Raw genomic sequence first — 27,890 nt, 5'->3', positions numbered from 1 at the left:
TAGAAACTGCAGGGAGGCCACAACCCAACTACCCGGCTGCCAGAAACTGGGTGAACCTCATCAGGATCCAACTGAAGTATTACTGGAGCTGCAAACGCGGGATACAGAAGAAATGTCCTTCTATATTAGAATGATGTCATCCATAATTCTCCCTAATAACCCATTCTCCCTACAGAGCACTGACAGCTTAACTAAACAGCTTTCCGAAAGTTTGCATGTAATAAATTTGTTCAAACAAAATACTTCGACATTTTTCATTAAAAAAAAGTTCATTCAAAATCTCAATGCAACCATTTGATATTTCCTCTTTAAATACGTATCCTCGATTTCCACAGCTTGTCGGAAACTATACACAATTTGAATTAGATTAATAGGTTCACAACTATCAAAGAAAAACTCGGGGCAGGGGAATTAACACAGTAAATATAAATGGACACCAGAAGGATGCCCAAAATAAACTTCAGACAGGTCTGAACATTGAAGCTGTTTTAAATCTGCAGGATTCTGGAGAGCTCCGCTGACTTGGAGAAGGTGAGGCTTTTTAAAAAATCACTGCCTTCAGTTGCTCTTTGATAAGTATCACTGCTTCTGGTTGTGTCGACTCAGTCACTTGCAATGATTTCTTGGCAGCAAACAGCCTTTTGAAACAAAAACTGCATCAGCTGAAGTATTACTGAATTGAAAGGGACAACTAACCAGCCAAAAGCAGAAAAAATAGTTTGGCCCAACATTCCTTCCCATCTTTTCTACACTCTTGAATATTAGTGTCTTCAGGAGGCGGGCAAATACCAGTTGGAGAAAATTGGTAAGAAAATATGATTGTACCTTGTTTCCAACAAGCCTTTCTTCAATTTTTTTTTCCGCAATTGCTTTGATTTGATTTTCTTCCTTTCACAACTTTTCTTCACTTTCTTTTTATCTTTTCTCTTCTTTTCCTTTTTGATTTTGTTTTTTTTTCTTCAGCCTAGATAGTGGTGCTTGGGCTAAGGCTTTAAGCTGATCATGTACTGCTTTCAGCTGTCAGGGAAAATATTGGTGTAGAAATCAAACTCTCCACATATTTAGTTAACATAGTTTCCAAGATGATCAAATTCAGTTAGAAGAGGACAAATTATTTTCTCACGATCATAAGAAAAAAAACAGCCAGCTCATGGAGTCTGTTTTGCCATTCAATAAGATTATGGCTGTTCTGAATGTGGCCTTTCCTCCATTTTCCCACCTGTGCCCCATAATTCTCAAAACTTGCCAAATATGGATCCCATACATTGTGAGGATCCTGCATATCTAAGGGATCTTGCGAGGCTTGGCGAGCCAGGTAAATCTCGCAAGAGGCCTCTTGTGAGATTTACTGGGTGCGGCCGTTTACTGTTACTCTATCTTTCACTTCGTAAATTTCTTGCTGAATTCTAAACCACTCCCAGTCCCTGGGCTTTCTATATTTTTCTAGCAATTTGACATGCCCACTCTTTGTCTCCTCAATTTCTTTGGTTAATTATGGTTGGGCCACTTTTCCGATTGTGTTAAGGCAGTAGAGAGCACCGGGCCAGTGAGGGGCATACTTCTGGGAGCAGAGGATAAAGGGAGCATGAGGTTCGGGGCTCACTGTCGGGTAACAGAGCGTACCGGACCTGCGAGTGACAGGGAATGGAGGATAAAAGAAACACGCGGCTTGGGGTCCTCACTGAGCTGCAGAGAGCACCGGACCTGTGGCCACTGTCCACACAGCACACTGAGTTTGTAAAATCCAAGAATGGCGTCACAGGAAAGCGGTAAGCTGATTAGTTGGTGAGTCACTAGGGACATTGTTTTCAAGTATTTAAATAGCTGAAACTTAAACAACTAAGAAAGGTGACAGTTAGGGAACAAAGCTAGGAGGATAAAGGAGTAAAGAAAAAGTGAATCTAAGAGCAGAACCTGGTGGTTAAAAGACTGCAAGGAAGAGTGGAGTGCAAGTTACATTTCCTAAGGCAATGTGAACATTGTTTGGGCGAGTACAGTTGAGTAGGTACGTACGACTACTATTGGTTATAATTGTTAAGATACCATTCTGTGATTCAGCGTTTGTAAGAAATATATTCTATAATAATAAAGAGCAGAGTAAAAGGGCCCTAGTTGATATTGTAGTTGATATTGCTTAACATTAAAAGGATTAATTTAACTTAAAGGGGTAAGACATGGCAGGACAGGTCAAAGCCATGGTCTGCTCTTCTTGCTCCGTGTGGGAGACCAGGAACGTTTCCAGTTCCCAGGACCAGGATATGTGCAGGACATGTGGTGGAATGGGCTGGTTTAGCTCAGTGGGCTAGATAAAGGTTTGTAATGCAGAACAAGGCAAGCAGCGCGGGTTCAATTCCCGTACCAGCTTACCTGAACAGGCGCCAGAATGTGGCAACCAGAGGCTTTTCACAGTAACTTCATACTTATGACAATAATAGATTATTATTATTACTACTACATGTCTCCACCTGCAGCTTCTGGAAGCCCGGATTTCGGAGCATCCACGAGGCGGAGACTACGGTGGATAGCACATATAGGCAGGTGGTCGCTCTGCAGGCTCAGACTCCACAGGCAGGAAGGGAATGGGTGACCACCAGGTAGAGACAGAAGACCGGACAGGCAGGGCAAGAATCCCCTGTGGCTAATCCCCTGCAAAACAGATATACCATTTTGGATACTGTTGAGGGAAATGGCCTCAGAGGATAACAGCAACAGCCAAATTCGTAGCACCATGGTTGGCTCTGCTGCCCAGCGGAGGAGCAAGAGGAAAGTGTAGCCACCTGGGGTGGCTACTGCCCAACACAAAATGGAAGATTGCAAGGAATGCAGGGAAAATGGACATGTTGTAAAGCAAGCAGCTTGCAAAGCGATTGTATATTGGGACGACTGCAGAAACCAATTTTGACTGTTGCAGAAACCAGACAGCACTGTGAAAAGAAACCAGTTAACATACTAATGAGGCAATACCGGGCGATCCCCAGATACAATGGAAACAAGTTAAACACAGATCGATACATTCTATGGAAGGCCAGACTTTCGGCGCCAGAGAAGCCCAAAACAATAAGTCCCAAGAACCGCCCCAGTGACCGAGGAACTGCCCCATGATTGGGGGGTTCAAACATAATCGATTGGGAAGAGACCCAATCGATTCCAAGCAGGTAAGGGAGTCCGCCCAAAGGGGCGCAGATCCCCTGGGACCTATAAAAGGCAGGTCCCACACATGGTTCAGTCTCCTGTCTCCTGATCCAGCCTTCGGACAGCAGCCACCAACAAGTGCCTCCCAACGATCGCTACCAGAGATAGGCACTCCTGACTCCTTTTTTAATTGATACCAACCTGAAGTCTGCAGACCAGAGCAGAGAAAGAGGCCTTGTTCCCTGACCCAGCAGTTCCTTCGAGATAAGTATTTGTTGTTTAGCGGTAGGAGTAAGTTTAATCCTTTTAGCGTGTGCATGGGTAGTTATTATAATTGTATTATAATAAACTCTAGTTGTTTGGACTTACTAATTGGTGTAGGGTTTTATTGCTTTGAACTTCACCTTGAAGCCTGTGGCGGTGTCTTAACGGCACCTGGCGACTCCAGAGCTTAGAACAAGAAACAGAGCCAAATTGAGTGTTAAGCACACTCACCCAGAATGAGCACCAGGATACTGTTGAGGGAAATGGCCTCTCAGAGGATAACAGCAACAGCCAAATTCGTAGCACCATGGTTGGCTCTGCTGCCCAGCGGAGGAGCAAAAGGCATAGAAGTGCAGTAGCCATAGGCGATTCAATTATGAGGGGGATTTATAGACATTTCTATGGCCGCAAAAGAGACTCCAGGATGGCATGTTGCCTTCCTGGTGCTACGGTCAAGGATGTCTCAGAGCGGTTGCAGGACATCCTGAAGGGGGAGGTTAAAAAGCTTGTTGTCATGGTACACATTGGTACAAACTACACCAGAAAAGGATGAGGTCCTCCATGCAGAATATAGGAAGCTCGGAAACAAGTTGAAAAGTAGGACATCAAAGACCCTTGGATCTCAGGATTACTACCAGTGCTATGTGTTCGTCAGAGGAGAAACAGCAGGACTTTAAACTGCATATAGATTGGGTGAGTCAAAATAATCACTGTATAATAGAGGAGAAATCTCTGGATTGTAAACAGGATGGTTTTCTGGACTAACAGATTAAGGAACTAGCAAGGGAACAGGCTATTGTGTAATGAGAAAGGGTTAGTTGGCAATCTAGTTGTGAGAGAACCCTTGGGGATGAGTGACCATAATATGATAGAATTCTTTATCAAGGTGGATAGTGAGGTAGTTGATGCCGAGACCAGGGTCCCGAATCTCTTCACGATAGTACGAGGCACAAGTCACAAGTTGGCTATGATGGACTGGGAAACATTACTGAAAGGACGGACAGTGGACAGGCAATGGCAGGTATTCAAGGAATGAATAGGTGAACTCCAAAAGTTGTTTATTCCTATGTGGCATAAAAGTGGAAAGGGAACTGTGGCCAAACCATGGCTTAAAAAGGAAATTATAGACAGTATTAGATTCAAAGGAGGAGCATACAAATTGACAAGTAAAAGCAATAGAGCTAAGGATTGGGAGCAGTTTGAAATTTAGCAAAGGCAGACCAAGGGATTGATTAAGGGGAAGATAGCGTTTAAAAATAAGCTAGTGGGGAGCATAAAAACTGACTGCAAAAGTTTCTATAGGTATGTAAAGAGAAAAGGATTTAACAAAAATGAATGTAGGCCCCTTACAGTCAGAAACAGGAGAATTTATAACGAGGAACGAAGAAATGGCTAAGGAACTAAATTTGTACTTTGCTTCTGTCTTCACAAAAGACGACGTGAATAATGTATCAGAAATTCTGAGAAACACAAGTTTTAGTGAGGAGTTGAAGGAAATCAGTACTGGTGGAGAAATGGCTTTGGGGAAATTAATGGGGCTGAAGGTGGGTAGATCTCCAGGGCCTGATCATCTTCATCCCAGTGTACTTATGGAAGTGGCCTGAGAAGTAGAAGATTCATTTGGGTTCACTTTCCAAAATTCTCTGGACTCTGGTTGATTCCTTCAGATTAGAGGGCAGCTACTATTCAAAAATGGAGGGAGAAAGAAAACTGGGAACCATAGACCTACAAGCCTAATGTCGGTAGTAGGGAAGTTGCTGGAGTCCATTATCAAGGATTTCATTGCACAGTATTTGGAAAGCAGTGGTATAATCAGACAGAGTCAGCATGCATTTACAAAAGATAAATCATGCTTGACAAATCTACTAGAATTCTTTAAAGGTGCAACTAGTAGAGCTGACCACAGAGAATCGATGGATATGGTTTATTTAGACTTTCAGAAGGCTTTCAACGAGGTCTCAGATAGCAAATTACTATGTAAAGTTGAAGCTCAAGGGATTTCAGCTAGTGTCTTGAGATGGATAGAAAGGTGGTTAGCAGACAGGAAGCAAACAGTTGGAATAAATAGGTCTTTTTCATTTTCATTCTCGAATCACTCTATACTATTTGCCTAGCTGTCTACTATCCTGAACTCAAAGTCTCTGCAAGCTGTTTTGCTTGGAGCAAGAAACCATTACTCTACTTTTGAAAGTTCAGATCGTTTGTATGCTACTAAGTTTAATTATATATCTTCAAGTCTTCTGCTGGCAGGGGCTTTATTGAGAACATTTGATTTGTAACCACAAGAAGATTTCAAACTCTCAATTATAATCAATAGAGACCCAATAAAGATTTCATTTTGCACCCGAGATGTGCAGTGCAAATTTCTACTGAGTCTAAGTGTGTACGAGGCTACACTTAACCAAAGGGTAGATTTCTTCAGTTTGGCTACACCTGAAGTATTGTGTGCAGTTTGGTGTCCTTAGCTGAGGAAGGATGTTCTTGCACTACAGGGAGTGCAACAAAGGTTTACCAGGCTGATTCCTGGGATGGCGGGATTATTTTATGCAGAGAGACTAAATCAGTTAGGATTATATTCATTGGAGTTGAGAAAAGTGAGGGGGATCGCATAGAAACTTATAAAATTCTAACAGGATTATTCAGGGTAGATACAGAATGTTCTCGTTCGTGGAAAAGATAATTGAAGCCAAAATGTTGTGTTTTCTCAAGAAGGAATTAGATATAGTTCTTGGGGCTAAAGGGATCAAGAGATATGGGGAGGAAGGCAGGATTAGGGCATTAAATTTAATGATCAGAATGAATGGCGAAGCAGGCTCAAAGGGCTGAATGGCCTTCTTCTGCTTCTATTTTCTATGTATGTTTCTATGTAAAGTAAAATCTTAAAAAAATTCTAAATTCTTCATTACCTGATTCTGAAGCTGAGCAAGGCGATCCTCCTGCTCTTTTCTTAAACTGTCGGAACTACTTTCAGCAGAGAAAGTGCCATCACTATCTTCACTTGATGATTCAATGAATTGAGTGGCAGATTGTTCTGATGGCGCGGTTTTAACCGACTGATCCGATATTTTTGCAAAATGCATCTCAAAAACATCCTGTTATAAAAAATGGACACAGAAGGTCATGGGTCCGCCAGATTAATTGGAGAACCAGTTGCGTATGATTTATTGAAAATTATTACCTTCCTATCTTTTTACATGGTAGTTCACTCTTGGATGAAATATACAATATCATGAACCCAATCATTTTCGCAAGAGTTATTCTTAATTGCATCGTCTCCATTGGTAAAAAAAGTGGGTGAAAATAATAATGTCCAATACAATACAAAATAATCATTCCCCAAGAACAATTCGATTCTATTGAAACCAATAGAAATTTCAGGTTTTAGCTTAGATACATCAATATGAATTCAAACTTAGATGGGTCTACATGAGGGAAGGCGGCGCGAGGGGGTGGGGATGTGAGAGGGAGTGGGGGCGCGAGGGGGTGGAGGCGCGAGCACACGAGGGGGAGGGGCCACTTGCATGCAAGTTCTGTTGGTTAACTTTCAATTTTCTATATACATCATCACCTACAGGCACGATAGGCACAGCAGGCTACTACTTTATTCTGCATTTTTCTATTGATAGTAGAAGATGGGATTTATCAATGCAGTTTGCTATGAATTATTGCAACCCATTCAAATCTTAATTATCGATTCAAAATATTTATATTTTGTGAATGGATACACTATTCTCTTACCTGAAGTTTCTTACCCATGACCACTACTTCATGGTCTGGTGGATTATACTTGTAGCAATTCAAAAACATTAATCTCACATCTGCGGCAAACTCCTGGCTATTGCTGTATTCTTGGTTGCTCATTTTTTTCTTGCAAGAAAAGATTGAAAGAAACATGATTAAAATATCAAGCACATGAAGCTTGGCTCTTGCTGATTTCAGAATAGGATAACGTCCTAGATTTTCACTTCTGAAAAGGTTTTTGATGCTCATTAAATTTTTTAGCATTGTTCAAATGGAATAGCAATGTTGACATGTATTTGCCACAATACTCAGCAAACATAAATCATATTCCATATGTCCTAACAATTTTCCATATAAAGTTAATTCCCCCCCCCCCCCCCCCAAATTTTAAGTAATTTGATGCACATCGTTTATACTAGTCCGGAATCAACTCGATCATGTGGCATGGAGCTTCATTCCAGTGAATAAATCTTGAGATGTATTGACAGCAATGTTTGGAGTGCATTTTTTAAAAATGCTTTTAATTTTATTCCCAGGAGATCCAATAGACCACATCAAGTTTTAATTGACACTACAGTGAAGTTATAAGCAGCATGTGGCGTACTTGAGAAATCTTTGTGTTCCGCTGTCCAACTATAACCTGACTCCAAATTATACTGGTACTTCTGTCCTCGTGAGGTCCCTTCTTTGGCAGTCTTCTGTCCAAGAGATGATGGTTTGCATCTCGATGCTCATCTTCACTTGGCATGGCAGTCTCTGAAAGATTTGCTGCTGTTGACATTAGTAGGCTGAAAAGGTGCAAGATTGGCTGCTGTCCATTTTCTTTGGGCCCACTTCTTGACCAGCCAAGCTTTCCGTTTTTTCCTCACCTCTTCCGGGTATCCCTCCAAACAGTCTGCCCCCAGAGGTCGCAACTGTCAGCAACCATCACCACGCATAAACGTTCAGTATGCTTAAATTACATCTTGATCAAATAGATTTTTTTTTAAAGGGAACCAAGATGAAAAGCTGCTCAATTTTAGGTGGCTCTTGTATCCAGTATTTGCCAACAATAGTTGTTGATGTTGACACCATGTGAAATTTGACCAGTATTAGTAAATTTCTTAACAATAATTTTATCTTTCAGTTTTCAAAACAGAATTTTACATTTTAAGCTTATCTTTGTTGTTTTTCATAATTACTAATAACAATGCTAGTTAAGACTGTGTCCGTCAATATCTGTTATCTTCAATCTCATTTGCAAGTCTCTGTATAGCAGAGGTATGAGCATCTAGCAGGTTGTGGCCAAGTGGCCAGTTCCCCACACAGAAGGTAATGGGGTATACATCCATCATTCATCCAATGAATATGGCTTAGTTATAAGAGTATATGGATGGAATCAGCTTGCGCTCGGGCCTCTTGAGCTAGTGACCCTGTCCTGCCAAGAGCAACTGGGGATATGACTGATACAGTGACAGCACAAACTGTTCAACCTTTTCTCCTGCTTTGCTCATGCAACTCGGGTCTCTCACAACGCATGCTGATTTCAGCATCACGTGACAGATTGCTGGTGATTGTGGAGCCTAGACATGTGAAATTATCAACAACCTTTCACACTGTTGTTAATTTTGACTTACAGCGGTATGGCAATATTCTGGGCCAATATCTACTGTTAAGAGCAGGAAGGAAAATGCATTGGTCTATGACTCCTGTGAAGGAATAATCACTTAAAATTAATTAAATGCAATAAAATGAATGCATTAACGAAAATTATATGGAAGAACTAAAAATTGTGTGAAACTCAACAATTCGTATAAACAAACAAGACTTTTGTCCAAAAGATTAAGAGACAATTAAACAAACATGTAAACATAGAAAGAAAAATGAACTAAATCCTTCATTGCCAACCTGAGAACAGAAACACAAGGTAAATTGGATTGTTGGATTATAACAATCCCCAAATATTTAAATACATGCCAAATACAATTTGTGGTGCTTAAGTTGATATAAAAAATTGATTCTCTCAATTGCAAATAAAAACTTGAGCTACATGCAAAGGAGCCTTTGACAAAAAGGGTAGACAGGCCCTGGCTGTATTTTCAATGAATCAATATTTTCTTCAAAAAGTATCTAGCTGTAAAATATTTATTTACCAAATACACTTCTTCATTAATCTTCTATGGTGAATGGACCAATGGTCAATTCCAATTGAAACGTCACACACTGATCTTTGATTCTAAGTAGATCACAGTTGGGGACGTGCAAGTTAATTCCAGGGTAGGGACAGTCAGAGGTAAGAATAACATTTGTATACCATAGCTCTATATTCATTTTTTTGTATAAACGTTTTTTATTGGGTTTTTGAACAAAGTATATTTACAGTTATGTACACCGAATAATATATATAATTATATATATATATAGAAGAGAAGAAAACTAAAGAAAAAAACTGGTAGGATAATGTGCACAAGCGCAACAGCAGCAACTCTGTACAGTTAGTAATATTATATTTAACACACAAGTTAAAAAGGAAGTATGATCATGTGGTTATTGTCATGCCATACCCGTTTGTGGGGTTGGGGGGGCCTGGGGTGGTACATATACATTTGGGTGCCGGAGAAACAATTACATAGGTTACATCCAATACGGGAATGGATCTGGTTTTGGTGTTGTTACTTGCTTCTCCCAGACGGTCATCGCTGCCTTTGTCGTTTCGCGTTCACCTCCACTTCGGCTGTTCGTCCCATCTTTCGCACGCACTTTCCTTACTCTCTGTTCCTTTGTTTGCCAAGTTTGTTTGCACGTTTCCCGTGCTCTCCTTCGTTGAGTTTGTAGCCCAAGAAGACGCCAAACTCTTTCAGGAGCGCAATGATTCCGTCCATGCTGCTCTGTGGGTCCAAAATGTAGAGGAGCAGGTCATCCACACAGAGTGAGACTCTGTGCTCTCTGCCTCCCCTTCGGATCCCGCACCAGCCTTTTGCTGCTCTGAGAGCAATTGCTAATGGCCCGATCGTGAGAACGAACAGCAGCGGGGACAGTGGGCAGCCTTGTCTGGTGCCCCTGTGCAGCTGGAAGTATCGGGAGTTGGTGTTGTTGGTCCGTACACTCACCATGGGCGTATTGTATAGGAGCTTTACCCAGGAGGTGAACCCTGTTCCAAGCTCCACTACCTCTATGAGGTATTTCCAATCGACCCTGTCGAAGGCCTTTTCTGCATCTAGGAAGATGATCACCTCTAGTATTCTCTCCCCGGATGGGGCATTATCCCGTTCAGCAGGTGCCTGATGTTCGAGGTTAGCTGTCTACCTTTGACAAACCCCGTCTGGTCCTCTGCGACCACCTCTGGCACGCAGCCTTATAGCCTTTTGGCTAGGATGTTGGCTAATATTCTGGCATCTGCATTCAGCAGTGAGATGGGTCTGTATGACCCACATTCCGTTGGGTCTTTGTCTTTCTTAGGTATCAGCGAGATTGAGGCCTGTGCTAGCGTAGGTGGCAGTGTGCCCCTAGCTCACGAGTCTGTGAACATCTCCTGCAGGTGCGGAGCCAGTGTTGTCACAAATGTTTTGTAGAAGTCTGCAGGGAACCCGTCCGGTCTCGGCGCCTTCCCCGCCTGCATGGAGCTACGGCTGTCCATGATCTCTCCCAGTGCTGTGGTGTTTCGAGGCCCCGTTTTCTGCCCTACCCCACGACTGGTATGTCCAGTCCATCAAGGAACCATTTCATCCCGGACTCCCCGTTGGGGGCTCGGAGGTGTACAGCCATCGGTAGAAGGCCTTGAAGGTTTTGTTGATTTCTCTGGTTCCGTTCCTAAAGTGCCTCTGGTATCCCTGATTTGTGCAATTTCTCTGGTGGCTGCCTGCTTTCTCAGTTGATGTGCCAACAGACGGCTGGCTTTGTCTCAGTGTTCGTATAGGGTCCCCCGTGCCTGGCGGAGTTGGTGTACTGCTTTCCTGGTGGAGAGCAGGTTGAAATTGCTTTGTAGCTCTTTCCTCTCCGCCAGGAGCTGTACGGTCGGAGCCTCGGAGTATTTACAGTCGACCTCCAGTATGGAGTCGACCAGCTGCTGCCTAGCCGCCCTTTCCTCCGTATCTCTTCGCGCTTTGAAAGCGATAATTTCCCCTCTTATTACGGCCTTTAGCGCTTCCCAGAATGCGGAGGGTGAGACCTCCCCGTTTTGGTTGTTCTCCGTGTACTTTGCTATGGCCTGCGATATCTTTTCATTGAAGGCCTCGTCAGCTAGTAGGGCAATGTCCAAAGTCTACGTGGGTCGTTGGGCCCTGCCCGTCTCACGTCCATATAGTGTGGAGTGTGGACGGATATCACAATTGCGGAGTATTCCACTTTGTCCAGCCCCAGAAGCACCGTTTTCCCCACCACAAAGAAGTGGGGACAAGGAGAACGCTTTCTACCCTGGGTGGGTGAACCTCCATGGGTCCACCGCTCCCATCTGTTCCCCCCCACGATTAGTCGGTGTGTCACGATGTCGGGGATTTCTGCCATGATCTTTTTGATGAAGCTCGTGTCATCCCAGTTGGGCGTGTACACGTTAACTTGTACGACCGCTGCCCCATCCAGGTCCACAACCGTCTGTCGCCCTAAACATCGTCCTCTTGCCGATCAGTATTGCCACCCCGCTGGCTCTCGTCCCGTAGTAGGAATGGTAGGTCTTCCCCACCCAGCCCTTTCTTACCCGCAGTCGGTCCTGTTCTCTCAGGTGTGTCTCTTGGAGGAAGACTATGTCGGCTTTCATTTTTTAGGTGGGTGAGGACTCTGGATTTTTCACTGGGCCGTTGAGTCCCCTTACGTTCCAGGTGACTATCCTGGTGGGGGGCTTCTGTCCCCCCCGCTCCTGTGGGATTAACCATACTTTCCTTTTGTACGCACCTCTGCCCTCTGGGATTTCCCTTTGTTCGGGGGCCGTCCAACATGGCCGCTGTCACTGCTCTCCCCATGCGGTCAGGTCCCTGCGCTGCAGGGTTTCCCGTTTGTCCAGGGGGCACCCGACATGGCCGCCTACTGTGCATCCATCACGTGGGTAGACCCCTGTCTCTGGGGTCTCCCTTCGCCCAGAGACCGTACTGGGTGGTTGCTTGCAGCGATTCCTTGTTCCGAGCCCTTGGTTGTGGCACTTTGTAGCCTTATTCTTGTTCTTTTTCTAGCCTGGTTTGTCTCTTCTTCCCTGTCCCTGTCTCCCCCCCCCCCCCCCCCCTCCCCCCCCCTCCCCCCCCCCCCCCCGGCGCGGTCGCTCCCTTGCCCCCCTTTAGCCCTCCATCTCCTGTTTACCACTTTTTTGTCCCTCTTTTCCCTGTTCCTATCCCCGTTTGTTCTCCCGCCTCTGTCAAGTGCCACCCCCCCGGCCTGGCGCCATCCCCCCTGTTGGGGGCACGCCGGGGCTCTGCCTTTTTGCATGCCTCTGGCGCTAGCTTTCCTGCTAGTGCGGTGGCCCCCCTCTCGGGATTTACTGTCTCGCTTCTCCCCCGCCTGACCTCTAGGGTTTTCTGCCCACTCTTCTCCCATCCTACCCTGCACTCCTCTCTCTTGCTCTCCCTTCTCCGCTACTCTCATTCCCTCATGCTGGGCCCTGGTCTCCCACCTGAAGCGGTCCCATGGGTAGTGGATTGCTTTTTGTTCAGGGTGCGTTCGCCATGGGGGGCTGGGCACGGAGGCCTGGTGTTGCCTTCCCCCTCACCCCCCCTGGCATTTCCTCCCCTCCACCTCCGGTGTTGCCATTCCGCCCACACCCCGCTTCAGCGTACTGTTGCTCCTTGCCAGGGGCCCCTTATTTCTACCCTTGCTGTCGGTTTTCCAGCCAGTGTTCCTTGACAAACTTGTTTGCTTCGGTGGGGGCTGTGAAGAATACTCTCTGTCTTGGTATGTGACCCACAGATTCACTGGGTACCGAAACGCACGTTGCTCGTGAAGAGCTGCTTCCGCTCTATTGAATTAGGCCAGTCTCCTGGCTAGGTCTGCCCCCATGCCCTCGTAAACTCTAATGAAGTGTTCTTCCCATTTGCAAGTTCTGTTTTGCCTGGCCCAGTGCAGGATTGTTTCCCTATCTTGGTACCGGTGCAGTTTAGCCATAACTGCTCTCGGTTGATCCCCTGCCTTGGGCTTCGGGCGCAGCGACCGGTGTGCTCTGTCCATTTCTGGTGGGTTGGGGAAAGTTTTCCTCTCCACTAGGTTGCCCAGCATCTTGGCCACGTATGCCTTGGGGTTTCTACCCTCGATCCCCTCTGGTCGGCCCACAATCCTTGCATTCTGCCTTCTTGAGCGGTTTTCCTGATCGTCCACTCTGCCCTTCAGACTGCCCTGCGTTGTGACCAGTCTCGCCACCTCTGTCTCCAGTGCCATGATCCGGTCGCTCGTCAGTCGCGGCCTTCTCCAGCTCCTTAATGGTCACCTCTTGGGTTTCTAGTTTCTTTTCTGCTCTGCCCAGGGCGAGCTGCACCTCCGCCAGGGCCTTGGCCACTGCTGCCTTCACCGCAGCCTCCATGTCTGCTCTAGCTTCTGCCTTGTTTTCCTGCTGATGTTCCCTCAGCACCTCAGCAAAGGCTGCCTTTAGTTCCAGATCCACCGGCACAGGGGGGAAAATGCTCCTGTATGCCCAATTCTTTTTGTTGTGGTGAACCTTCCGTTCCACCTCTTTGTGCGCCGGTTAGCTTGTCTGAGCGGGCTCGCTCATGGCCCCTTCTGCTTCTGGTGCCCCTTCTCCCTCTGCTTTGGCTCCATTCTGCCATTTTTTTTTCTCCTCCCTTCTCCCCTTTAACACTTTTTTAAAAAATGTTACATTTAAAAAAAAAAATCTTTTCATTTAAAAAATTTTTTTTTTTTTTAAAATAAAAAAAAAGGGGACGTTCTTTTTTTCCCCCTCACTCACCCACACATCGGGTCAGGAGGGTCGAGAGAGTGAGGTGCTTCTGGTCGGGCCGGGAGTCCTCTGTTCCGCCACCTGCCTCGTGGTCGCCGCTGGGAGGGGGGATTGGTCTTTGCCGCTGGCTCCGCTCAGTCCCCCCGCTTTGGTCCGGGCCGCAGCTCTTCTTGCCCCATGTTCTCCTGCTGTGGGGGTTGGGGTGCAGTCTGGCCTGTTTGTGTGCTTCGGTGCAAATTTTTTTGGGAGCTCCGTTGCCCTCGACTGCTCTCTTCCCCTTGCCAAAAGTCGTCCTACATTCATTATCAAAGATATTCTTCACTAATCCTAATTTGTTTATATGCAATGATGGATTAACATTATTTTTGGTAATTATGTAACACCCATTGATAGAAAATCTGGATAAACTTGCCAAGTAAATTTCTATTAGTAGAACTGGAAGATACAAATTATTGCAAAGAAATTTACAATTACTGATCAAATTCCAGTTGGCGGCAACATCAACAACTATTGTTGGCAACTACTGGATACAAGAGCCACATAAAATTGAACAGTTTTGTATGTTCGTTTCCTAAAATAGAAATTCTTCTTTTATCAAGACATAACTTAAGTAAACTGAAAGTTTATGCAATGTCAAGGAAGTGCAATTAGTGAGATTGTGCAAGGGCTGACCAAAGACAGAAGTGACATGGATCAAAATATCGAAGTTGTGACTAAAATTTCAGAAGAGAAACAAAACTTATATTGCATAAAAAAGAGATGGGAAACACAACCATAATCTCAGCAATTAATCACAATAGAAAAATAGAGTCTAATGACTCAAGGATAGTAATTTCATCAAACTTAATTTTCTTCATTCATGTCCCTAAATCTAAAGTACGGGGAATACATTCAGTACATCCTTACACCATTATAATATTATACTGTTCTTAAAATCAAGTACTGACATTATGCATAAGGTTAAGTAATTCAGTTATGGAACGAATCAATCATTTGCATGAATTAGAACACTGGAGAGATGATCAGAGATTGCATTTACTTCAATAAAAACATCCAATGAAATACTTCAGATTTACAGCAACATTTGGAGTCCCTCCCTTTGGAGAGTAGCGTGAGGAAAATGACAAGACTCCTGGGGACTAGCTTATGCATCAATGACCTGAAGAGAAGTTGGGATTGCTGGAGACTCCCCATAGATCCATGTGTACCCTTGACAACAATTAGCACTTAAAGGTGCTTTCTTACTGGTTCATCATGACGTGCTAATTAATACCTGAAAAGTAAACTAGCAAAACAATGTCACCGCATTCTGATTATAAACAACATTATGTTTGCATGCGTAGTCCTCGGTATCATCCAGTAACAAATTAGTTGTCTGGAGAACAGCAATCAAGAGCGGTCTTGGATTCTACCCTAATAGACATCAATCAGGCCAGATTTAAGTATTGGGCAGCTTGGGGTCCCCACACGTGATGCCAGGAGCTTGCCCCGTTAACTTACAATGTGTTGCAGGATTTGTTGAGAATGTTGCAGGGACTGGATGCATCTTAGTGGAAAATTAAAAAATATTTTACGCAGATTTATGTAGCATTTGTTGACAACCACATCAATGGGTGCAGTGGTAATTGCAGTTTTACACTTCACACAGCATTTGAAGCTTCCAGGCATCAAAACATTCTTAAATATTTGGTGCTCCCAACTGATTGAACAGCCTGGTTAATGATGGAACAATATTGACACAAACTCCATCAGCGAAAAATGGCAACTTAAACAACATACTATAGCACCCAAGATAATTAAACACCCCAAGTCACATCACAAAAACATTATTGTTACAACCCCCAGGGGGACAGAATCAGTGGCACAGATATCAGTGGGCTGGAGGAGATTACAGAGATAGGGAGGGATCTTAATCATTAACATGCACATACTGAGCACAAATGTTTTTGTTGGAGGCAGGAAGCAAAGCTAGCTGGACCAAACTGCACACACCTTAATGCACCCTGATGCCGGAATTCTCCAGCCACTAGTTCAGGGGTGGGCAAACTATGGCCCGCGGGCCGCATGCGGCCCGCCAAAGGTTTTTATGCGGCCCACCAAGATCAAGTCATAAAAAAAAATTTAAAAAATTTTTTTTTTTTAAATCAGGTTAATTGGGGGGGGCTGTTGGGTTACTGGTATAGAGTGGATACGTTGACTTGAGTAGGGTGATCATTGCTCGGCACAACATCGAGGGCCGAAGGGCCTGTTCTGTGCTGTACTGTTCTATATGAGGCGCCCAGAATCATAACCGGGTGAAGCGCCATTTTTGAAAAGTAGAGAAAAAGAGGGCTAAAGGCAGGATGCCGCCGGGGGAAGCGCTGAGGTATATGCCACACGCTAATTGGTTACAACCGGGACTATTAATTAATATACTATGCGGCCCTTTAAAATTGTGAATTTCTGAATGTGGCTCTTGCACGGAAAAGTTTGCCCACCCCTGCACTAGTTGGTGGTGGGATTCTCCAGTCCCGCCAGCAACACCCCCCAGCCCATGGGTTTCCCAACGATGTGAGGTCACTTCAATGGGAACTCCCATTGACAGCGGAGGGAGCATTATCTCCCACCGCTGGGAAACACTCAGCTGGGAGGCCGGAGATTCCCGCCTTTATTCTTTTGTGACCTTACACTAGAGCAGGCATTGTCAAACTCGGGGGCGCGACCCGTGGGTGGGTCGCGGACGGGTGTCAGGAGGGTCTCAGAGCCGTCTGTCGCGGCGCTCCAGATTGTGCAAATCCGTGCGCAACAGCCACAGCTGTCGGCTTTTAATAACGCCGGCTGCAAGTGGCCTTCAAAATGGCCGCACCTATGTAAACAAAATGCGGCCGCACTGCGCATGCATGCCAGATCATCGGTGTGCATGCGCAAAACTATGCGCATGTGACCGGGCACGCATGCGCAGTGCGGCTGTTTTTTTTTTGTAAACGGTCGCAGCAATTTTTTTACAAGTTCGGGGGTGTTTTATTCATTTTGTTTTTTTCACTTATTTTTATCATTTATTTTATTCATGTAAATTTTTTTACAAGTTCGGGGGAGGTTTATTTGATAAAATGTTACAGGAAACAAAAATGCACTACTTTGGACAGATAGAGACTCCATACTTTCCGACACCGGAAGGCTTCACCTTCATCCAACAGGTTCCATTAGAGGAGCGTGTACGAGGGCCAAAGGAACCCAAAACCATTTCCTCCATCAGCAAACAAGTTGAGAGAAAATGGTGGGCCGCGCAGGTCGGCCGGTTGGTAAAAATGGGTCCGGAAAAAAAGTTTGAACACTGCACTAGAGAGTGGTACTAAGTGCAGCTTCATTCCAGTGGTTGCAGAGGAAGAATATCCAAATGGTACAATATTGATTTGTCGCTTTTGTCACGATTCTGGGCAAAGAAAAAGTAATGAGGCGGGGTAACATACCAAGATTGAGAGTAGAACAGAAATGGTAGAACAATGAAGTGGTGTGAATTTGAAACCAGTCAGAACAAAATGTTCATATTAGAGAGCAATTCTCACTTCCCAAATGATAGAATAACTCTTAAAGCCTGCATCTTTTTAATCTATAGATTCCACCTCACTCTTGCTGCAGTATTTCTTTATAATTTGTGTTAATCATCTCCCTTGGCAACCTCCCACCTCATGTTTCACGTTCCTATCACTGATCCAGTCCAGCTTCACTATGGTTTCCTTTCTCTGCCATATTGACTCCATTGCTATTGTGTATATTAGCCTCTTTCCACCGAAAACACGCCAGTGTAAATGTTCCACAGTCCCTACGGGTCATGTTTTAATGACATTAGTTAGTGCGCCAATCTACTTTTATGTAAAATTGACATCTGCAACACAGCTTCAAAACTTAAAAATATTTAACCTGGTAATACAGGATTGAAAGAACACGTCCAAATATGGTTTATGGAAAATTGAAATAGCTGATAAAAATAGGGAAGAAATCGGTAAGAGGGAAAGAGGGGATGAAATGGACTTACCTTCACAGCACTAAGGTCCATCGGGTGTTTAATAATATCAAGATAATCATGAAGTCCCAATGCTTCAGTATCCACAGGCTCGTAGAAAGGCCAAGCATATGCTGCATGCTTCTTTGCAAACATTTCTTTGAGAATACTGTTGCAGTATTGTAAATTCGCGGTAAACTCTTCTTTTTTTCTAGCTGGATGCTGTTGAGAATCTGGTAGCTCCTTTGTGGGTGGCTTGTTTGATTGACTGCTTTCCCTCTTGGAACAGATTTTTGTAGGCTTTCGTTCTGAGAGTTTTGGCAAGGACCCACTACTTGTAGTGAAAATTGAAGTCGTGGGTGTAGTAGTGTCTGCTTTCCTTTTAACACCTTTCTGTACCTTAAAAAGAAAAATCAACAAGTTAAAGACAGTAAGATTAAAACTGAAATGCATGAATAAGAACAGGTCGCAGCAAGCTTTTTTGAAAAATCAATCTCACCTATTCACCTTAGGAACATTATCTCAATATCTTTTCCATTCAGGATTATAAATTGTCCCTTCAAATTTACAGGAAAGCACACTTGGCAAGCAAATGCATTCATTGAAGTCTATTGCTTCATTGTATTCTCAACACCCAAGTAGCCTTGCCAACATAATGAGACTGATCTGGATTGTCTTCCCATTTAAAACAAGTCAGAGCCAACTTTCGAAAGTTCCTTCAGGTGCTAAAGAGTCTTCAAGGTGGCCAAGTTGGAGTTGAGAATTAAAAAGCTAGTTCAGCTCACATTTAGCACAAGCTATCATCTTGCTAAGGAAATAGATGATTGGAACATCCTTCTGGAGGAGAGTTATGGGACTCACCGCTACTTAAATTGCATTCTAGTACTCATCAATGAAGCTTCACAGCATTTTACTTCATGTCCTCTAGACTTTTTAAAAAAAAATTTTTATTTTTATAAATTTAGATTACCCAATTATTTTTTCCAATTAAGGGGCAATTTAGCGTGGCCAATCCACCTACTCTGCACATTTTTGGTTTGTGGGAGCGAAACCCACGCAGACACGGGGAGAATGTGCAAACTCCACACGGACAGTGACCCAGAGCCGGGATCGAACCTGGGACCTCAGCGCCGTGAGGCGGTTGTGCTAACCACTAGGCCACCGTGCTGCCCTATGTCCTCTAGACTTAATGTTCTCTCTGAACAGTGGCCTTGGAGTAAAGAATTAAAAGTACCCAATTCTGTATTTTTCCAATTAAGGGCAACTTCGTGTGGCCAATCCACCTACCCTGCACATAGAATCATAGAATTTACAGTGCAGAAGGAGGCCATTCAGCCCATCGAGTCTGCACCGGCTCTTGGAAAGAGCACCCTACCCAAGGTCAACAACTCCACCCTATCCCCATAACCAAGTAACCCCACCCTATCCGTATAACCCAGTAACCCCACCCAACACTAAGGGCAATTTTGGACACTAAGGGCAATTTATCATGGCCAATCCACCTAACTTGCACATCTTTGGACTGTGGGAGGAAACCGGAGCACCCGGAGGAAACCCACGCATACACGGGGAGGATGTGCAGACTCCGCACAGACAGTGACCCAAGCCGGAATCGAACCTGGGACCCTGGAGCTGTGAAGCGATTCTGCTATCCACAATGCCACCATGCTGCCCATCTTTGGGTTTTGTGTGTGTGTGTGTGTGTGTGTGTGTGTGTGTATGTGGGGGGGAGGGGGGGGTGTAAACAGAGACCCACGCAGACACAGGGAGAATGTGAAAACTCCACACAGACAGTGACCCAGATTGAATCTGGGTCCTCAGTGCTGTAAGAAATTGTTGTTGAGGATTTTGAGGATAAAGGTAGTTTACCCATTAGTGCTCACTAGCTGTTGGAGGTTTGAAGCACCTTCTGAAACTTCCTGGAACATTTTGTCAAGATTCAGTATTATTCTGGAAAAGCTAATCCACCTTCAATCCACCAAGAGAAAGGGAGTGCTTGGTCCTAGGCAAAGGGTCTGCAGGAGTAATGTGTGGAGGACATGACACCAGGCAGAGCAGCACCAACCATTGCAAGAGAGGGGAACTGGAGGGCGAGGTGGATTCTTTACTCCCAACACTTCTGTCTGACAGATTAGAAATTGAGTGCAGGAATGAAAATCAAATCAAATGCTTCAAATTGACCAGTACATACAATTAATCTTTAAGTATAGGAACTTTAATTTCACTATTCTGTTCAGATATAACAATACTTACTTTTGCAACAGGCTTCCCTACTGGCATTAAAGGAGATGGTGGAATGGCTGACAATGAAGTTACTCTTGACTGAGGCGGTTGCACAATCACTGCTTTCTGATTTCCAACTTCAGATGTAGGTGGACACAATTTTGATTGTGCGGTTGAGGACACTGTTGGCACTATAACAACAATATCACTACATTCGCACACCAGTCAAAATAGTACATATAACAAACAAAAATATATACATTTTAATTTCACACGTATGCAACCATACTTCAATAGGAACCGACATCAGGTCAAAGAGCCAGGAAATATCAATTTGCTCAAAACATTCATAAAGTCACAGTTAAGAATGCCATCTGCATTTTTGGGTACCTTGTTTAAAAAAAGGACATTAATGCCATTGAGATCATACATTAGAGAATCACCAAAAGGTGTCCGGATATGACAGACAATAGTTTAAAAAAAAATTAATTTAGAGTACCCAATTCATTTTTTCCAATTAAGGGGCAATTATGTGGCGAATCCACCACCCCTGAACATCTTTGGGTTGTGGGGGTGAAATCCACACAAACACGGGGAGAATGTGTAAACTCCACACGGACAGTGACCCAGAGCTGGAATCGAACCTGGGACCTCGGTGCCGTGAGACAGCAGTGATAACCACTGCGCCACCGTGCTGCCCATGAGAGACAATAGTTAATAATGAGCAACTTGTGATAACAGGACTACCAGAACTGGGTGAAAAAGTGGAACTTGCTACCACTCAGGTGGTACGGTAGCACAGTTGCTTCACAGCCCCAGGGTCCCAGGTTCGATTCCCCGCTGGGTCACTGTCTGCGCAGAGTCTGCACGCTCTCCCCGTATCTGTGGGGTTTTCCTCCGGGTGCTCTGGTTTCCTCCCATAGTCCAAAGACGTGCAGGTTAGGTGGATTGGCCATGTTAAATTGCCCAGTGTCCAAAAGGTGGGGTTACAGAGATAAGGTGGAGGTGTAGGCTTAGGTAGTGTGCTCTTTCCAAGGGTCAGTGCAGACTCAATGGGCCGGATGGCCTCCTTCTGCACTGTAAATTCTATGATTCTATGAACTAGGGGTCATAGTTTGAGGATAAAGGGTAAACCTTTTCGAACTGAGGTGAGGAGAAATTTCTTCACCCAGAGAGTGATGCATCTGTGGAATTCACTACCACAAGTAGTTGAGGCCGAAACGTTTAGCTCTTGGGGAGGAAGGCTGGATAAGGGTATTGAACTTGTTGATCAGCCATGATCATAATGAATGGCGGAGCAGGCTCAAAAGGGCTGAATGGTGAATAGCCTCCTCTTGCTTCTATTTTCTATGTATGTTTCTACGTATAGAAAGCAGGGAGAGGTACTGTGATATAATTGAACAGATTAGCATTGCAAGGGAGGTTGCTGTATCTCTTGAGTTTGCCACAATGGTAAAAAGGGATGGAGATTTCCCACAATCTGGATTCTTTCAAACACTATGCTCCTATAATCAAAGATGGAGAACTGAAATCCTGTGCAAAAATTCTCTGCGGACTTCACTGCAGATCACGTGATGTTTCAGTAGCAGGGATGTATTCGGATGCATTACAGCCCTCCCCCTTTACTTGCCTAGTGCAACGACTTAACATTTATACAATAGACTCACTTCTGCATTATCTCTACACATATATATGCAACTTAATAAGCCAACTATTCAGGTGGGCATCTATTCCTTTTGGGTTGAATTCGATATTCTGGAACTCGGCTACTCGAGTCCTTGGAGGTATCCTCTTTTCCTTCAGTAGGTAATACTTCCTGGAAAGTTATTCCAGTGCCCCTCTCTAAAAATATTAGAAAGTCCTCAGAAACAGAATCTGAACTTGTGTGTGTTTCGGCTCTGTTCCGAAGTATCACGGTCTAGATTTTCCAAAGAAATTCTTTCATGAGAAGTTTCAGTGATCTTACTTTGTGAAACGAGTAGCTGAGTAGTATGACGACACCAAACTCTTTTATCATCCGTCTACATGCTGTTTTTGCCAGGATCAGAGCAGGTACCCATTTCTTGTTGGTGGTGTAGCTTGTGGTTGGCACTCTCTCGCCTTGATTGAATACTCGCTTTTTAGAGTTTTTCTTCCTCCTAGCAACCTGCGCTTGGTGATGCCTTTTGGCAATCTCTGAACTATTAGGTGGTATTAACAAATTTTCCTTTTGAACCACAGCATTGCTGGTGAACTCACTTGTTGAGTGTGTGGTATTCTGGTAAGACATTAAGAATTTGTTCACTGTTCTTGCCAATGTATGGATGGCACAGTGGTACACAGTGGTACTGCTGCCTTAGAGCATCAGGGTCCCAGGTTCAATTCTGGCCTGGGGTGACTTTTTGTGTGGAGTTTGCACATTCTCCCAGTGTCTGCGAGGTTTTCCTCCAGCTGTTCATATTTCCTCCCACAGTCTAAAGATGTGCCGGTTAGGCGGGTTGGCCATGCAAAATTACCCCTTAATGTCCAAAAGATGTGTAGGTTAGGTGGGGTGATGGGGATAGGGTGGGGAAGTGGGCCTTGGTAGGGTGCTCTTTCAGAGGGTTGGTACACTCAATGGGCCAAATGGCCTCCTCCTGCATTGTAAGGATTCTATGGATACCTTGATCTTTCAAGACCTTGATGGAATGCTTCAATGATTGAATGAAACGTTTAACCAATCCATTTGTTGCAGGATGGTACAGAGCTTACTTGATGTGGTGTATACCGCTTTCCTAGTCCCTGAACTCCTTTGAAGTGAACCGAGTACCATTGTCACTTACGATATGCTCCGGTGTTCGAAATCTCACAAATATTTTGTCTAGCTTCTCAATGGTCTGTTCTGTCGTTGTGAATTTCACGAGCATTACATCCAGCCATTTAGAGTGCACACCCTCAATCACTGGGAGCATGTGACCTCCGCTGGACCAGTGTAGCCTGTGCATTCTCTGCCATGGCTGTGCCAACCATTCTCGCAGATGTAAGGTTGCAGTGGTGGAGTGTTTCTTAGTCTTGCGCAGAATTATATTGCCCCACTTTCCCTTCGATTTGAACATCTAATCCTGGCCAGCAAAAATAACTGCGTGGCAGTACGCCCCTCCCACAATCACAGGGTTGGTTCTCATGTATCTCTGAACTGGAGATGAAGTCACAGGTATATTATCCTTGAGTGAGAAATACAGGGTGGTGACTAAAAGTTCTTCAGGTTCATGCTTGACTGGCAACGGCAATCTTAACAGAGCATCAGCATTTGCACGTTCTGGACAGCATGGTAGCACAGTGGTTAGCACAATGGCTTCACAGCCCCAGGTTCGATTCCCGGCTTGGGTCACTGTGCGGAGTCTGCATGTTCTCCCCGTGGGTTTCCTCCGGGTACTCCGGTTTCCTCCCACAATCCTGAAAGACGCTCTATTAGGTAATTTGGACATTCTGAATTCTCCCTCTGTGTACCTGAACAGGCGCTTGAATGTGGCGACTTGGGGATTTTCTAACTTTATTGCAGTGTTAATGTAAGCCTTCTTGTGACAATAAAGATTATTATTGCTCTGTCTTGTGATATTGTATATCATACGTGTCTGCTGACAATATCAAAGCCAACTTTGTAACCCACTAGCTGCTAAATAAGGAATAGTTTTATATGGCCCAATGATCATTGTCAAGGGTCAATGATCTGTCGAAAAAAAGAATAAAGTGATGTCCATAAAGGGAATGGTGGAACCTTCTTACCCCAAAAATGATGCTCAAAACACCTTTTACTAGCTGAGTGTATTTAATTTCTGTACTAGTAAGAGTTCATGAAGCAAATGCTATTGGTCGTTCCTCGCCTGAAAGCATTACGAGACAACTGCATTAACCCCATAGGATGATGCATTGCAAGTAAGTTGTAACTTCAGCTTGGCATTGTAGTGAACCAATAGCCCCGACTTCTGCAAGGCATCTTTTACCTCATTGTATGCACTTTTGCATTCTTCTGACAAGTGTCATACCTGTTTGGCACATAAGGTGTGTAAAGGCTTCAATTGTGTTGCTAAGTTTGGCATTTACCATAATCAATCTATCCTAAAAACAGCCTAAGTTATGTCACATTTTGAGGACATGGTGCTTCTATGATTGCTGTTGGCTTCTTCAGCTCCTTGTGTAAACCATCTTTATTGATTTTGTAACCCAGGTAATTTATGTATGTCTTGAAAAAGTCACACTTTTTCTTTTTACACGAAGATTCTGGCTTTGTAGATGCTTCAGAGTGGATCTCAATTCTTTAACTGTTCCAGTTCCCCTAAATAACATTGCACCCAATTTAGCCAACTGAGAATTTGATCCATGGACCGCTGAAAAAGAGCAAGAGCAGTCGTTCCAAAAGGAAGTCTTCTGTAATGAAATAGACCTTTGCGTCACGATAGCGAGTAGCAGCTGTGATTTTGTAGCCGCATTCATTTATATAAAAGGCTGTGATAGATCAATTTTACTGAATTTCATCCTCCAGAAAGTTGAGCATACAAGTCTTCAATCAGTGGAAGTGGATAGCGATTTGCATACAATACTGGGTTAATGGCAGTTTTAAAATCTCCACATATTCTCACTAAGCCACCAGTTTTCAATACAGGAACTATTGGTGCTGCCCAATCACTTAATTGCAATTGTACGTCCTTAGGATTACATGTGACAGGTTTAAAGACAGATGCTTCAACATTTGATTATTGTCACAGGTATTAACGATACAGCTGCACCCATATCCACTTCCATTTTGATTTTGTGACCCTCGAATTGTGTATATACCCAAAAGCATTGTAGATGAAATGAAATAAAATGAAAATCGCTTATTGTCATAAGTAGGCTTCAAATGAAGTTATTGTGAAAAGCTCCTAGTCGCCACATTCCGGAGCCTGTTCGGGGAGGCTGGTACGGGAATATATCACCCCGCCCAACAAGAATATATCACCCCACACCGACAAGATGTCTAATTTCAGCTCCTGAAGTTGCTCAGGTATATCGTCTTCCAAGTCGTCTTGAATTTCATCTACTCATATACAGACACGGCTAGTCTGCTTAGATATGTTTCATTTCCTTGTATTGGAGAAGGTTTGAGCCCAACATGGCTCGGCTATATGGCCCTTTTGCCACAGTTCATATATTTATTTTCTCTACTCCAACATTACCCCACTGAATGTAAACCCTGTGTACATTGGTGACATAGTTGTACCCCTGCAACCTTGTGGTATCCATTTTGTGGAACTTAGCTCCATCCCCTGTCTGCGATGCTTCTTTTGTTGCTGGCTTCATAAACGTGGCAACTTCTACAGCAGCACTGAGTGTTAAATCACATACAGTAAGCAGCTTCCTCTGAATAACCTCACTGCAAAGTCCACAAACCAGTCAATGACGGAGAGCGTCATCACGTATTTCTTCAAACTTGCAGTATTTTGCTAACCTTCTTAAAGTCGCTACAAATTGTAAAATGCATCCATGGCACCCGTTTTTGCCCCGATTCCGGATACCGGCTTCTAGGGTCTATTACCAACTTTCTCCCTACCGATTCTTTTGGATGTTTGACACATGATCCCCTTATCCACAGTACAACTTGGAATTTTTCTTTTTTTTCTGAATAGGGGCCTGCACAGAGTTGGAAAACTTCTGAATTCCCATTTCCGCTGCCTGCTTAGTTTTGCCATATGTGTGATCCCTGTAGCCCTCGAGCATTGGCGGCTCGCTCCACCCAATGTATGAGTGAGAGAGAGAGAATCCTCAATTCCCAATTTTCTCTTTTGTTATATCTCTGAATGTTCCGCAAAAAAAAAAAAAAGGTATGGAGGTGCCCACGCTCTGGATTCTTGCAACACAATGAGAGGCTTTATTGAGAGGTAGTGTTGCTCATACAATCCAAGATGAAGAACTGAAAGTCTACGCAAAACACTATGGACATCACTAAATATCATGTGATGCTTCACCAGCAGGGATATATTCACTGATACACAACAAGTGCATTAGCAGTTTTAGCAGGCTTAAAAGTGGCTAAATCCCCAGGCCCAGATGAGATGTATCCACTGCTGCTGTGTGAGTCAAGGGAGGAGATTGCAGGGGCTCTGAGATTAAACTTCAAATATTATCTGGCTACAGGAGAGATGCCAGAGGACTGGAGGTCAGCTATTCTGGTAATTACAGGTCAGTGAATCTGAAATCACTGGTAGGGAAATTATTGGAAAAAATTGAGGGAAAGAATTAACATCCACTTGGAATCAAGGATTAATTAAGGATAGTCAGTATGGCTTTGTGAAGGGGAGATCAGGTCTAACAAATTTGATTGAATTTTTCAAGGAGGAAACTAGGTGTATAGATTAGGGTAGTGCGGCTGCTGTAGTCTACATGGACTTCAGTAAGGTCCCGCATAGGAGACTGATCAAGAAGGTAAGAGCCTGTGGGATCGAGGGCAATTTGGATCCAAAATTGGTGGAGTGGCAGGAGGCAGGTTGTGTTAGTTGAAGGTTTTTTTTGTGATAAGAAGCCTGTGTGTAGTGGTGTATCGCAGGGATTGGTGCTGGGTCCCTTGCTGTTTGTAATATACATTAATGATCTAGATGGGAGTGCTGGTGTGGTAAATAGTCAGGAGGAAAACTTTAGATTACAGGGCAATATAAACAGGTTGGTCAGATGGGTAGAGCAGTGGCAAATTTAATTTACCCCTAAAAGTAGTCTCCACTTACTAAAAGTAGAGTAACTTACCTCGGGGATTTGCGGCCTAGTCTCCAGGGAGCAGCTTCGGTGGGTGGAGCATCGAACTCAGAGTATAAAGTAACTTACCTCGGGGATTCGCTGCCGAGTCTCTGTGAAAAGCCCCTAGTTGCCACATTCCAGCACCTGTTCGGGTACACAGAGGGAGAATTCAGAATGTCTAAATTACCTAACAGCACATCTTTTGGGACTTGTGGGAGTAAACCAGAGCACCCGGAGGAAACCCACACAGACACGGGGAGAACGTGCGTGACCCAAGCCAGGAATCGAACCTGGGACCCTGGTGCTGTGAAGCCATAGTGCTAACCATTATGCTACTGTGCTGCGCAAGGTATGGGGCAGAAGGCAGGAGCGTGGTGCTAGGCAAATTATTCCTTCAGAGGGTCAGCACGGATATGACAGACCAAGTTGCCACCTTTTGTGCTATAAAAATTATCTGGTTCTACAACTTTCTAGTCCATAGCTTTATCAAAGTGCTACTATAATGAGCTTCAAAACTTGATTAGATCATGTTAAAATCAACACATTTTTCTTATCTAAAAGTGAGATCTCTCAACAATTAACATAATACTGATAACGTAGTCAACTGTCCCGAGGCACAAAGACTTCCGGTGGCTGCATGGAGGGACAAATCGCACATGAGATGGCTCCCACCAGGCTACTTGACTTTTGGCCCTTTTTGCCCAATTTATATTTTTGTGCAAACTCACATTTGATCAATGGTATAAGGGAAACCTAAGGGAAACAAGGGGAACCTAAGGGAAAGCCAAGAAAGACTAGGGCAAAATAAATTGGTGATAGAAATTCCGAGGTTTTTCAGTGGAGAAAATGGCAGAGGTTGCTCCAGTGACTCTGGCCACTTCAATAGCGGCCGTGAAGCTTGCCGGTGGAATTTAAGAAGCAATGGAGGGTTGTGTTTGAGGACTTTCTAAAGTCGATAAAGGATGCCCTGGC

The 27,890-nt window shown here is 44.2% G+C and overlaps 1 protein-coding gene across 1 annotated transcript in view; it reads right to left on the bottom strand.

Moving 5' to 3' along the window:
* LOC119964399 (bromodomain-containing protein 3-like) overlaps positions 1-27,890 on the bottom strand; it is a 145,609-nt gene that overhangs the window by 67,217 nt on the left and 50,502 nt on the right. Inside the window, 7 exon segments of the mRNA XM_038793813.1 lie at positions 826-951; positions 953-1,017; positions 6,303-6,488; positions 7,135-7,263; positions 18,003-18,368; positions 20,223-20,383; positions 27,006-27,062. Coding sequence (XP_038649741.1) covers positions 826-951; positions 953-1,017; positions 6,303-6,488; positions 7,135-7,263; positions 18,003-18,368; positions 20,223-20,383; positions 27,006-27,062 — 1,090 coding nt within the window.

Source organism: Scyliorhinus canicula, chromosome 4 (genome assembly GCF_902713615.1).
Source record: "Scyliorhinus canicula chromosome 4, sScyCan1.1, whole genome shotgun sequence".
Classification (NCBI taxonomy): Eukaryota; Metazoa; Chordata; class Chondrichthyes; order Carcharhiniformes; family Scyliorhinidae; genus Scyliorhinus; species Scyliorhinus canicula.
Note: the sequence above shows the minus strand (reverse complement) of the source record. Positions and strands in the feature narration are given on the sequence as shown.